The sequence below is a fragment of the Lissotriton helveticus genome, chromosome 4_1, assembly GCF_964261635.1.
Source record: "Lissotriton helveticus chromosome 4_1, aLisHel1.1, whole genome shotgun sequence".
Lineage (NCBI taxonomy): Eukaryota > Metazoa > Chordata > Amphibia > Caudata > Salamandridae > Lissotriton > Lissotriton helveticus.
The window spans coordinates 259,053,161-259,067,715 of NC_136063.1; the positions used below are offsets into that span (position 1 = coordinate 259,053,161).

At 44.1% G+C, this 14,555-nt stretch overlaps 1 protein-coding gene across 1 annotated transcript in view; it reads right to left on the bottom strand.

The window, feature by feature from the left end:
- Positions 1-14,555, bottom strand: part of EFR3A (EFR3 homolog A) — a 1,274,477-nt gene that overhangs the window by 891,857 nt on the left and 368,065 nt on the right. Inside the window, exon 4 of the mRNA XM_078686747.1 lies at positions 7,012-7,139. Within this exon, the coding sequence (XP_078542873.1) occupies positions 7,012-7,139 (128 nt within the window). The remainder of the gene's footprint in view (positions 1-7,011; positions 7,140-14,555) is intronic.

The window sequence follows — 14,555 nt, forward strand, 5'->3', positions numbered from 1 at the left end:
AGGCAGCCTGATTTGAGTATAGATGCTCATGAGTTCTGGATGCCATACTCTACGTGTCCGATTTGACAACGAGGAAAACTTGGTCCCAGTCTGTCCTGATCTTCTTCAGAACTCAAGGTAGAAGAAGGTATTGGCAGGACAGCATACAATGAGACCCAAGCTCCACCCTAGGCAGAACACATGTCCTAGCAAGAGACACCTTGGAAATTCAAGGCTTTAGAACCCCATTCTTGAAAGAGACCTTGCCCACCTCCGGGTGCAATATCAATTCCGCTACTTGTCAGAAGTCGAGCTTGTCTGCCCTGTCCTTCACATATCCTGACTGGTGCTTCACCACCAGGAACAGTCCTTGATGGATCAGCCATTTCCAGAAGTACAGTGGCTCAGCAGGCACAGTGCCTCCTGGCACAGGTTCTGTGACCCCCCCACCCCACTTGTTACAATACCACATGGCGGTGATGTGGTCCATAAGCACCTGCACTAAACTCCCTTTGATGGATCGAAGGAAGGCCTTTAACCGCCAAGCGACTATCCCTCAGTTCCAGAAGGTTGATATGGAGCAGAGCCTTCACCTGGGACTAAAGGCCTCAGATCTTTACCTCTTCAAGGTCGCCGTCACAATCCAGGAGTTATGCATATGACACCACTGTCAACTCTAATTAGTGTAGGGAAAGGGGTCTGCCATGAACACAGTCATGGTCCAGTAACCATCACTGAAGGTCTTTTGAAGTTGTGTGAGAAATCTAGATGTGTTCAGAGATTTCCGATCTCTCTGCAGAGCCCACATATGCCACCTGATGTGCTGACAAGCAGGATGCCAACAGTCCCAGCAGCCTCCAGGATCGAGGCTGAATGATCAGGATCCAGGGAAAAGGCAAGAAAGTAGACTGTATTTATAACAGCTCCGATAAAGAGGAGCATCGATGAAAGAGTCCGTCGTGACTTCGGCACATTGACAATGAACCCCAAAGATGACTGGAGGTTTGCAGTCGCCTGTAGGTAGTTCGCAAGTGCCTGAGGTGATTCTGACTTCAACAGCCATTCATAGAAGCAGAGGAAGTCTGGAGCACCTGACATCCAAAGATGCTCTGCTATAACCACCACAACTTTTGTGAACACTTGAGAGGCGCTGGTGAGACAAAAGGGGAGTACATTGAACTGAAAATGCTCATGTCCCACTACAAACTGCAGATAACACTGATGGGCCTGCAGAACGGTAACATATAAATAGGACTCCTGAAGGTGATGTGATATCTGCCAACCTGTAGGTAAATGCGTTCACAGTATTAGGAGGGGATCCTAATTTCCTTGTTCACATTGGACTTTCCAATTCGAATTGCATGTATCTGTAATCACTCTTGTTTTCAATTACTTTATATATCTTGTATTTCAATTCATTTACAGACATTGGTGTCTTTTTCCATAAAGTTCTTTTTATTAAGTATCCAATTCCATCACACTTACAACAGACCCAGCCAACGCTTTTCATCCCTAATAGGGACTTCATCAGGGCAATTTGATTTATCCTCCTTCTCAAAAATCAGTTCCATTTATTCCCTGTTTAAATGTCTGGGCTCCTTTCGAGCAACCTTTCGGTGTGTGTCCTAGTCCTATCCAATCGATCCAGAAACACCACTGCTGGCTGTCTTTTTGAAACAGCCAATCTGCAGGGACGAGGACAGGCAAGACCTCAGCTAAAGTGAGCATTTTGAATTTGTCATTCCGGAGGAAGGTGTTGAAGAGGCATAGCTCTAGAATAGGACAAAAGCCTCTGTCCTTCTTTGGCACCAGAAAGTAGCAGGAATAATAACCATGATCCACTACTTATACTACCACACTCTCGTTAGCCCCTTTGGGCAAACGGGATTGCACCTGCTGCCGCAAAACAGACAGAAGGTCCATAGTTAGTTGATCCACAGATGGTAGATGGTGCAGCAGAGTGGCTGTGAAGGGTAAGGTGTAACCTTTCCAAACAATCTGCAGGACCACCTGTCTGATGTTATGGCCTGCCAACCAGCCAAGAATCATTGACCCCCACTACAGAGCCAGTGGTTGCTACGGGCTTGGCCACGAAATGGCTGGGAACCTTACTGAGCCTGAAGAAGCTTGTAATATGGGATACTTCGGACAAAACACGAAAGGAACCACAGAGTTGCTGCGGCTAGTGAGGCGAGATCTTTAATGCCAAGGAGCGTGCTCTGGCTCTGTTCTATATCAACTGCTCTAGACACTGCCATGTCCCCGAAGAGGCGAGTCACATCAAAAGGCATCTATATAAGGGCATGTCCATAAAGGACAGCTGAACATCGCCCTTGTCCATCATACACAGGCATAGTGACACTGGTTCCAGCGGGTCTTCCGATGAAATCAGTGGAATTCATGCAACAACTAATTGTGAACTTGGCTATGTCACAACCATCCTGTATGGCTTGGCTCAGAATGGATTGGAGATCTTCCGGGACAACTTGGAGGACTTTTAACACTGAATCCCAAAGGGTGTGGGAATAGTGGCCCATCAGGCAAATGCCATTTACAGACCTGAGGGCCAAGCTAGTGGAAGAAAATACCCTCTTCCCGAAGGTCTCCACTCGTTTGGACTCCTTACTGGGGGGAGTAGTAAGAAAGAAATTTGCTTTTCTGAGACTGGTAGATGCCTGCACCACCAAGCTTGCAGGGGAGGGGTGCTGAAACAAAAATGCAGGGTCAACCACGGCACAGCAGTGGCATCTTGCAATTTAGTGACTGTTTGGGGGGCCACAGTAAGGATTTAGCTCAGGCCCCGAAGAAAGCATCTGTAAATGACTCATTGAAGAGTAGTACGTACTCAGTGGAGATTTGCTCCAACTGGAGCATTTCTGTCAAGACATAGGTTTTGACCTTGAAGGAGGGAAGCTGGAGGTCAAGAACTTTGGCTGCACAATGCATGACCATTGCGAAAGATGCACTCTCTTCAGTGGTAGGGCCTGTGAGTGAGAGGAATCCTGACTCAGGGGAAGCGTCCGTCAAGGCCACTGGCTTCTTGGAAGTCATTATACTAATTTTCTTTATGGTATGGTTGACCTATCTCATCACCCGAGTCACAGTCATACGATCTCGTACCAAATAAGCAATGGCGCATATACATTTTTCCGCACAGAGATTGTAGGTCAAGCGGGGGGGTATGTTGAGCTTTGATCAAAACCAAGCATGGCCCCTTTCAGGTCGTATTGTCACCAACTCTGAGTTTCTGAGTTACAGAGAACAATGGGCAATTCATCCTTCAGCGATGATGGAGTCTGTCCTGGCATTAAGGCTTGGGAAGCGGTGTGGCGCCGTAGTCAGTGCAGGGGCCGGGCCCAATAGTGAATCAGAGGAAACAACTGGTACCGCGGGTCACCCAGTCAGCAGTATCCCGATGGAGGGCCTCTCGTCTCCTTGGGGCTCATAGGCACGTAAGAGGGAGACAGTAAGGATCCAAGAAGTTGGTCTGCTTCAGTGTTGCATATGGGCCCTGGAAACTCAGGTTGTGCCAGGACCAGTTGCAGTGTTGGCTCTGACGTCAACCAACTTCGGGAGGAAGAGATAGAGGGTACTGTGACGCTCTTGTGCCTTCTCAGGAGTATGTGAGTGTCCGGAAGGGGTCGAGTCCCGCCCGGATTTTTAATATTTTTTTTTCATCGATGTATCAAAGACTTGGTGTGAGATTACAATTGCACTCAGGATCAACTCTGTGACTTCCGAGACCGACCCTTCATACTGAACCGGTCTTGCCACAGGGTCTTCCGGTGCTTGGCGACAGAGTTTCACCTTGCAGTCTCATATGGCTTTCGGGTTCATCAATGAGCAGTCATTGCAGACCTTAGACTAGTGCCTGACCACAGGGAACAGGGGAAACTGGTGAGGATCTGTCACATACATTTGTCTGCAACAATCTTTACAGGACTTAAAACGTGTCTTTTGGGAGGTAACATTTCCCTTGGGCACAGAAAAACATTTTTTGAGGTAAATTGTCTCAAAGAGGAGAGAGGTATCTTTGGGTTCGCTTCGGTATGACCTATCAGCCTAGGGTGGTCTTCCCCTCAACTTCTAGTCTTACGCCTCCATTTTTTTCTGATGTCATTTTCACTGGCATTAGGACTCTGAGCACTTTACCACTGCTAACCAGTGCTAAAGTGCATGTGCATCCTCCTTGAAACATGGTAGTATTGTCTTATCCCCAATTGGCATGTATTCCTTACTTATAAGTCCCCTCAGAAAGGGCTGTCTATCCCCTGTGATTAGTTTGGAGCCAGGGCAGGGAAGGGCGGATGCCGTGAGACCTCAAAGGGAAACCTTTAGAAGCATCCCCCCTACTTGAAAGGCACAACTGGGAATAGATACTTCACCCCAGACCCCACCACTTGAGTACACATCTGGAGCTTTGGACACTCTGCCAGGGAGAAGGACTGCTGTGTTGCTACAAGGACTGCCACGCTGCTCGACTGCTGCTCTAAAAGAACTGCTGCCCTCTTGCCTGGGGAAGATGAACTGGCCCTGCAACTTCAAAATGAACCCAGGACCCCAGATAGACTTTAAGGGCTAGTCTGCTCGCTTTCTGATCCGAGAGACAGAGACATAAAAGGTTCCCCAACCAACTCCTGGACCCAGCTGCAGCGAGTTCCTCTCCCCCAAGTGGTGCTCCTCAGGTCCTGGACCCTTGGTGTGGCACACAGGCTCTTAAAATCAAGCTTTTGTGCTCTTCACGAACGGGTCGTTCGCACCGAAGCCACTGCACCCACACCAAAAGATCAGCGTGAGCTGCCACGAGCCCGTCTCTTTGCACAGCAACCATCAATTGCCAGCAGAGCTCTAGACTGCTCATGATGCCTGGTCTGCTCTTTGTGCCATTCCGACAATGACCCTCTACAACGCGAACGGGACTCTTGGCACAAAACTTGAGAAGGTAAAACTTCAGTGGGACTGTTCTGGAACTGTATTAGACCCGCGCTTCATTGCGGTCGGCCTGAACTTTTGTCTTTGACCAGGTCCAGTACGAACAGACTGCCGTGGTTGGCGCTTTATGCTTTAATATGCTAAACTGCAGTTTATTCTTTAGAAATTCATTACTTCGGTTCTACTGATTGGATTTATGTCGTTTTGGTCTTGTTTTATTTAATAAATTAAGCTCTATTTGTCTAACTTGGTCTGGGATCCTATTTGTATGATGTTTTCACTGTTTGAAGTGTTCCATAAAGACTTTACACATTGCCTCTGAGTTGAGCCTGACTGCTCAGTGCCAAGCTACCTGAGGGTGAGCACAGGTTAATTTAGGGTTTATGACTTCACGTTCAGATGAATAGTGGCTGCCGCTTCAGAAGGGTTTCACCTCTCCAACCAGTAACCCAATTTCTTACTGTATTTGTTGGTACAGAGAGTAAGAAACTGACGTCAGTGCGCTGGAGTGCCACCTATATAGGCTCTGCACATCCTTTCTGGAGCAGACATTCGTCAAGGTGGGGGCCGCATAGTGCCTTATCAGCATGAACAGATATTGCTGAAAAACATTCAGGATCCAGTCTGACACCTGTGGAATATTCTAAAGGTGAGGAATCGGCAGTTAGAAGTCTCTATAAAAATGAAAGCATAAGTGCTGAGCATGAGTACCTACAGCCATGCATGCTACGAACATAATGTATCTTGGCAAACAATTCAGAACACAGAAATTTAAATGTGCTTTCGGCCAAGGTCAGTTAAAATAAATAATTGAAACAAACATGGAAGGTTTCCTACAATGTAGGTCAGTCCAGGCATCGCGCTCATTCTTTATCCAATCAAAGGATCATGGTACTGCTATGTCACTGACAAATACATAGCCATAGTTTGTAAATACTGCGATGACTAAATACTCCTGGCAGCAGATCTTGAATCTAACTCTAAATGGGAGTGGATCACCATTGTGGTCCACTGAACACAGCTGAGCTGTTATAGTTTCATACCTCAGTGATGACGTGCAAGGTCATAGGTTTCTATTTACACAGCTTTCTAGGTTTTGCACTGCTATTATAACATCAGTTATTGTATTTTTGAAATGGGATCGGAGTTTTTTTAATACAACAGCATTACAATTATATCAGCAAAGATAATCAGAACTTAACTTTAAGGTCCATCCCATTGAAAGCAAATGCGCACGATTTGCACAGCGTCCAGAGTAAATGGACTTGCTGATGGCCGGGCACTGCGTGAGTCCCCATCCCACTGAAATCAGCTGCACAATGCCTTCGGCTGTCCACAGAGAGCTGCATATGCAGGGCCTGATTTCTAGGAAGTCTTTATGTTTTGCCCCAATCATAATCAATCAAGCTGCAGACATCTGTTGATGATGCACAGTTGCCTTGGTGCATAGAACCTGGTTCATGGTTAAGAACCACACTAACAAAAGTATACATGAGATTGTCCTATAACCAAGAGTGTAATGCAATGTCCAACTGTCCAAATTCAATAAGCAATGACAGTATATACCATTCTTTGCATGTCTCATTCAGTTATAGAAGAATTACGCGAATTTACAATCCCATAACCATCCAGCAGTGAAGTATAAGGTGCCGGGGTAAAGAACATGGGTTTCTCAAAAAATGCAGACTATAATTATCCATAAGGATATGTGGTCTAGTTGCCAGGGATCTGAGGTCATATCCCACCCTTAACATTTGACTATGAAATTCAGGTGCCTAAAATGTAAATAAGTGAAATGCAAATGTAAGTAGCTGAAATGCAATCTAAATGTGCAATTCAAAAAATGTTAACCCCAAGTTAATGTAGTCTCCCAGCACCCTTCAAAATTCACAGTGCTCTGCTGCTCCCCTACCTGGGTTAGCGTTGTGTAAATACTAATACGTACAAACATAGGACAGTGATCAATGTCCTTATCATTACGTAAAATCTTCTTTCCAAAATATAAGCCGGCAACTACACTTGTACCTAAAGGTATAGAATGCAGTGAAATTAACACGTAGGAGAGACACATTGAGTTCTTTTAATTTACCCAGAACTTACCCATAACGATGTCTAACAACATCTCGGCTGAGCTTCTCTGCCAGATAAGCTCCAATCCGATCCAGCTTCTCTGGGGCAGACACTGCATAAAAGGTCAACTTCTCCATGTCCGCTTTAACAAGGCCATCCTAGAAATATAGTGGGCTGTTAGTTATTGAAAATAATCCCACAGTTTGCCAATCTGACAAATCCACGACGAGAGATCAATGATAACTAGAATTATTTCAATAGTTCACTCGACCTATTGTGAGATCCTGTATACTTCGAAAATATTAAAATCGTACTAGAGCATAAAGGGGGAAAAACTACTTACCTGCAATCAGAGCTTTCCAGCAGTGGTAATTTGAATGCATTTGCATGCTTTGAATGTTCCATGCTGCCAGGAAAAGAATAGCCAGTGCAATAATAACTGTGCCTGATCCATCATATCCAGACTCTATTCACTTAAGCCAACTTCGATTTCTGTAGCAAAGATCCTGTGTATTCATATCTCTGCTCTGCCTAGTGAATGGGGAGGGACGTTTTCCATCATATTTGCCCGGTCCTCTCTTTATGTTGGGGGCAACCTCCCCTAAGGAGCTCTTTTGGTTGCCCAGCTACATCAAGGCTTGCTTCTCCAACTCGCTGCAGATGCAGTAGGTCAGCAAAAATTTAACTTTTGCCTGGCACCTGTAAGTGCAATGGCTATAATATGTGTGTGCATATACGTTTAGGGTTATCACTACACCCTCCTTATTTATTGTTTAACCTAATATTTTAATAAATGCAGACCCAAGCTTTAATATTTTATTTTGGCTTGCCCTGGTGGTATCATCCGACTAGGGTGTGGATAAGCGCTGATGATGAAGCATGTCACTATCAAGAGAGTGAGGCATCTACTCCAATACCTTTGGGTACCCAAGAGGTTCAATGAAAGGGCCTATACTTGCATTCATGACAAACTAATTTATGGAAATATTCCAGTTGCTTTTGTGTGAGGCAGGTGGATAAGCAACTCGGGAACAGAATTTAGAAATTTTGAGTGCACAATCATTCTCAAATTCAGCAATTTTGATGCTAACAAAACTGCATGCCTTACAGTGATTACAAATGGAAATGTAACAGAGTACCCACATGTATTCTTTTAGTAAGCTGTTCCTGTTTCTCATACTTACTTCCAGTCCACATCTGGCACCCAGAACCTTAGAGTTGATGACCGTAGTTCCACACTGAGGCTTGCTTCATCAGGCTGCTGAGGGCATCAGTGACCTGCCAGTAGGAAAGTCCATCTTCCAAGGTATTTTACCTTCTGAACCTGCCCCAAACGATCGCTGACCTAAGTCAGGTACCTATACCTGGGTAGAGCAACAATACATTCTCTCGCTTCATGCTGTCTTGTGAAATTGGTGAGGGACACTGCCAACCTTTGTATGAAGAAACCTCCCAGAGCACTATTCCTACCCAGGCAGAGTGCACTTAGACTCTTCCTGCTAGTTGTGCCGTGTCTGCCTTTTTATTGCATAATTGTATATGCCTATACGTGGGTGTAACAGAGAGAAGCTCCCCTCGCCTCACGCTGTCAGACATAGGTAAGTAATACTTCCTCACTGTACAAGAATATCATTACTCCTTGGCACTCTGCTTCGACTTGGTACATCCCAGAACTGACAATTCTCAAACAGTCTGGTGGAAGAACTATTGCTCTGCAGCCAAAACTCATTTACCCCTTATCAGGAGCTACAAATGTGCTATTCAGTATTCACCTTGCTAGAGGTGTTCGCAAAACTACCTGAACTTTCAGGTTTTAGATGTATCTAATTTGCAGTTCAGTATTCCTCACTCCTCTTCGGTGAGTTTGCAAACGATTTTGTTTTAAGCTCCTATGATTTGTGTTACTGTTAGCCCCTGGACCGAGCTTATTCCAATCTACTGGTTTCTCCACTTTCTATACTTTATGTTGAAAATGGTGTTCAGAAGCGCTCATCTATTAGACCTGGCCCGGAAGATAACATTTATTCTGCTTCTTTGCTGTAAGAACCAGCAAATTATTTAATGGATCCAGTCCTAGGTGCTTAGTTTAACTCCTGTATGGTTGGTTTCTGGAACTGGTCCTTTCTGCCTTGAGGAGGCCATTGTGGTGCTTAAAACACCCATGGCAGAGCCATCCATTTAGTCTAACAGACTATCTTCATTATGCCAGGATTTTGGAATCTTCCAATGCATGTGTCATATTACATCTTGCAGCATTCTTCACCATACTCCAGCAGGGTCCTGAACTAGTCATGTACAAAATCTGTACTAGGGGGTAGCAATGGATAATCTGATAAGCATCCCTGACAATGGTGGGATTGGAGCCTTGGTCCGATTGGACCTTTCATCCCCATTTAGTATTATCTGCCATGTCAAACATACCTTAAGAACACAGACAAAGGCTTTCGGATGGTTTGGAGGGAATTACTGGGATTTCAGAAACAACTCACTATGACAATAGTCCCAGCTCCTGTGAAACAGTGCACACCGGACGGAAACAATGACGTTTCATTCTGCAGCCCAGGGAAGCAGATCCGTGTGTTCAGGCAGCTAGCTTCTTCCTTGCAAGCAGAGGTGAGTGACCCGGGCTCGGTTTCAGCCCTAGTCACCATCCCTTTTCCAGCATCCCCAGCTGCTGCTGCTTCCCTACACGTTTCTCAGTCATTCTCAGAGCCCCCTCGCAGTTTTTGTGGGGGACCCTGAAGCATATTAAGATATCACTCGGCCAAACCCTTTCTTGCCTTCAATACTAAATTGTAATGCGATTCGGATTGCTCAGTGAATCGAGCATTAGGAAGCAACAAACGAACACGATAAATGCTAGTGCAGTCACTGCAATCATCCCAGGGGGCAATACATTCACTCCCATCAAATTAGACGACATGAACCCAAAATACAGCATTGAGGAACGAAAAGGTAGTGAGCTTTAGTTCAAACTCTAATCAATATAATTCATAAATAGGAATAAGCCCTCATGTCAGCTTTAATTTTCTGCTTTGTAAAACCACCAATCCAGTCTTGGCTGTGGTTCGTATTATCCTCGGGCATTAAAGTGAGGCAGAGCGCCCTCTACAGGTTTTGCGGCGCTTCATGAAGTGCTCACGCATTTGCACGTGTGCCTATGTCGGTGTAACACGTTGCACTGTCAAGCATTAGCACCTTAATGACAGACCTATTGCCATCACTAATGCTTGTTACCTTTAGACATGCTGATAAGGAGGGGCATAAACACTTGAAGTGAAGAAGGTGCCTTCAGCCAGAAGGAGACAGGCCCCCCCTAACCCCCCAACCCCCCCCCCACCATGAGTGAACTGGGAGAATGGCACCCATTTGCGCTATTAACTAGACGCTCAAATCCAGCCCGAAGGACACGGTAGAAGACAACAAATATTCATGATACTGCACTCAAGTCCATTTGGGAGACAATTTCTAAAATCTTGCAATTTTCCTTTCGACATTCGGTTGAGTAAAACGAATGTCTGGCATGCATATGGAACCATCTTGAAAATGAATGGAAATTTTAGATATGTATTTAAATAACAAAATAGATTTTCTTAATCTGTTACTAATAATTTAGCAAGACTTAGTTTAAAATGATGCATAGAATTACATCTACTGTGAAGATTTGTTCAGAAAGGTTCTCCCAATAAGCAGCATTTAAAAACAAGGGTAAAAGGAATCTCATATTTCCAGCCGTTTTATAAGCCTACACCATTCGTTCTCGTCTTCCATCCTCTCTTGTTCGTCTATTATATATATATATATATATATATATATATATATTCTTCTGCAGTGATATTAAGCCCCTGTGAATCATAGCAGAGCGCTCCAGTGTTATAAACCCGAGGTGAAATTCCAAAGAAATATTTCCAGGCTGAACCAGCTAGGGAAAGTAATAGCATCCATCATTGCCAAGGGCCATCTAAAACACGCTTTGGAGTAAATCCACAATGCCCCTCCAGAGATTAAGGAAGCACAATTTTGCTTAACTGTCTTGATCCCCTCTGCCAGCATAAAGAAATGGATCATTGATGGCTGCACAGCGACACTGCATTGGAGAAGGCATCGGCTGTACGCATCTTCGGAGGTTGGCAGTTGCATGCAGACCAACCAGGCCAGCCAGACTCAACCAGGAAAGCCAATAGGTTTCGCCTATGCGAGATCTATGGGCTCTGTCGATTTTTTAAGTGTTGCCCAGCGGTCTCAGTTGATGTGCAACATAGCTTTAAGTAGGAAAAAGCATTAAGCTAAGCACGTACAAACAAGTTAAAATTGTAATTTTTTTCCCTGTACTTAATTTGCAGTGTATATTTTTTAACACATTTCCATTACAGTTACCGGTGTGGCCCTGAAAAGTAAAAAATAATAATAAAGTATGTTACAAGTGTGCAGTAAGTGGAACGACACTGGCTGCCGAAGCAGTACTTAGTCCAAGCTCCACAGCAAGAATGCAGACGTGAAGCCAAGTAGGAAGCTGCAGGCAGGAGGAGGAGCTGACCAACAGGAAGAAAGGAAGCAAGAGTGACATGGGAGCCAACCAATGGTAAATAAAGGTATATAATGGGCGGGCTCTAAGCACCTGTTAAGAATTTATTTTCTGTTACGAAACATTTCTCAAGCGTGGCATAAATGCAGTGTAGGCGAAACCTAAAAAGACATTACTATTCAACCTCTTGCGGCACGAGTGGCTATGCAGCATTCTGCACATGTATATGCCTTCTTCTCATCACTTTGGTCTTTATCATGCACACAGTGCCACTTTTAGATTGTATTTTTTTCATAAATATAAAATAAAAAAGCTTCTGACTTGTAAGCTAATTTACTTAATGACTATCAACCTGACTGTTGAACACCAATTCAATACTGTCTAAATGTCCTTAATATCTTTGACTGTCAACCATGTATCATCGACTGCGCAAAATCCTTGGATTCCTCGAAGACAAGAATCTCAGCCCCCAAACTCATATCAATCCAATGACAAAAGGAGTACTTAATTAGCAATCAGCAAAATTGGACACTTGTTACACTGCTCGACTTTTGGTTCAGTGCAAATAAGGAAACCCTCAGAGAAGTCAATGTATGCTTGAAAGTAGCGGTATATTAGCTTCATCCGCCCCACATTGACATTCATGCAGTTATCATAGGGTTTTTCCTCTTGGTGTGTACTGCTAGCCTCATCCAGAGGCACCTCCAGTCTCGAGTGCAGTGTCCAGAGACAAAAGGACTTTCCCAAAAGGATTGGATAAAAATGAAAAAGAGTGCCCAGAATTATTTTTTAATATTGGGCAAACTTACATTATTAAAAATTGCGAATACTCATTGGTAGACCGAGTTACAGGACTATATGGTATTACTAAGGTGGTATTGTCGACATGTTTCAGCTCTATTGGGCCAGGCGGTCTGTAGAGCTTTCGTCAGGACTTACAAAGGGTTGGTACAAACAAACACATATAAAACTACTCACACGAATTGTGCGGTAATCCCAAAACTCAATGCATTGATTTGAGTATTGTATTCTTCTCGATCTATGAAAGAATATACATATAGAGCTATGTTTAGCTGAGTGCAGTGAATCCTAAAAAGGGGTAAGTGCAGTAACAAACGGTGTTAATATTAACACCGGTCTGAATCATGAAAGTTTTATCATGAAGGTGAGCGTTTAAGGTTCAGGAAATAAATTAATTTACACTGAAAGTCGCTCGTGAGCAATGGAAAACGGAAAGTGGCTTTGGCTATAGATGCATTTTCATTTTTGAGTGCAGGCGCTGATTGATTTCGTGGCTCGATTTAAATATATCACTAATTGTCAAGGTGCTCTCTCAGCCTCGCATCGCATGTCATATTATGTGCTGATCATTCACACACAACAAGGTTGCCCTTTCATTCATTTGTATATTTACTCTGAAAACCAATAGATATTATTGTGGCTCTCGTCAGGGTAAGGTTGGCGCCAGGTCTCATATTAACGTTATTTTGTCAGGAGGGGCGCTCTACGTCTATGTATAGTAGACGGCAAGTGAAAAAGGTTGAAAAAACACAAGCCGGCTAATGCGGCATTTCTGAGTTCTTACCTGTCGCGATTACGACTTCTACTTCCTGCGGGGGTACCTTCAAACGCTACAGAGCTGAAGCGGAGACAGGAACCACGAATAAGACAGGATAGATTATAATGCTTACCCAGGAGAAGAAGTCGGAAAAGTGGAACATCGCCATTACCCGCATGGAGTCCTTCCTCCTGCCTTGTGCTGACTCTGCCCCCGGAGTACTGGGAGCCGGGTTGTAGTTTCTTTTTAAAGGAAATTGGCACCTCAGAGTAAAGGCATTCTGACAGCGTCATGATGACTCAGCCAATGGCGCACTGAAGGAGGCATTGTAGTTTCTGTTTTAGAGGCGATTGCGCCTCTAGTTATAGTGAAATCCAGATAATGCGTGATGCAATACAGGGTCCCCATGAATAAAAGAACAGTCAATATCTGTTGTTTTGGTTTGCCACATTGGATAGTAGAGTACTCATATCCTAGAATAGGTCATAGTTTCTGAAATTTTTAGGAGACAGGGAGGGATGTTTGGTCATGTTTCACTGGTAGGAATATTAGTAATTTTACTTAGCAAAGTGATGCCAAGCTACATTGTCATTTAACCCTGTGTCGAAGGTACGCAAACGGTCCACCCATCTTTGCTCCTTCTCATACAGGATCTTTTCAGCATTGCCAGATCTGTTGGTCAGCATTTCTATAACTGTCCATTGCATTTCTTCATGTGTGTGATTTCTTTCAGTGAAATGGGCACACAGCTTAGTAGTATTCCTTTTCAGCCTGATGTTGCTCCTGTGCTCTCCTATCCTGAGTTTAATTTTGCGACAGGTCATCCCGATATATCTCTTTTGACACGGGCACTGGATCATGTAAATAACATGAGATGAATTACAGTTTGTGAACTGTTTCTGGGTCCATATAAAATCATCTCCCAATTGCAGCCTTTTTGTAGCTGTTGTTGTTTTGCAGGCTACGCACGTTCCACACGGGAAGTGTCCTGAGAGCGGAGTCATATTAACACTGTTAGTTATAGGTGCTAAAACTACAGACCTGGGGCGTGTATGTACCAGAGTGTCTTTAAGGTTCTTGGTCCTTCTATTTGCGAATCTTGGTCTGGGCCAATCAAACTTTCCAGTGTTAACTATGTGCCAGTTCTTCTTGATTAGTTTTTGAACAGCATATGTTGCTGGATTATAAGTGGTCACACACGTGGTTAGATCTTTCACTGGTTCTTTTGGGTATGTTTGCAGAAGACACTCACGGGGTTGGTTATCAGCCCTCTTCTTGCATTTTTTAATAACTTTCTCAGTGTAGTCTCTCATTTGCAATTTTTTGCTCAATTCCGCTGCTTGTGTTTGATAATCGCAATTTTTGCTGCAATTCCTTTTCAGTCGAAGGAATTGACTGAAAGGCAGGTTGTCTCGTAGAGGTTTGGGGTGATGGCTCTTGTGGGACAGCAAACTGTTTTTCGCCGTTGGCTTCGTGAAAGTTTTGGTTTGC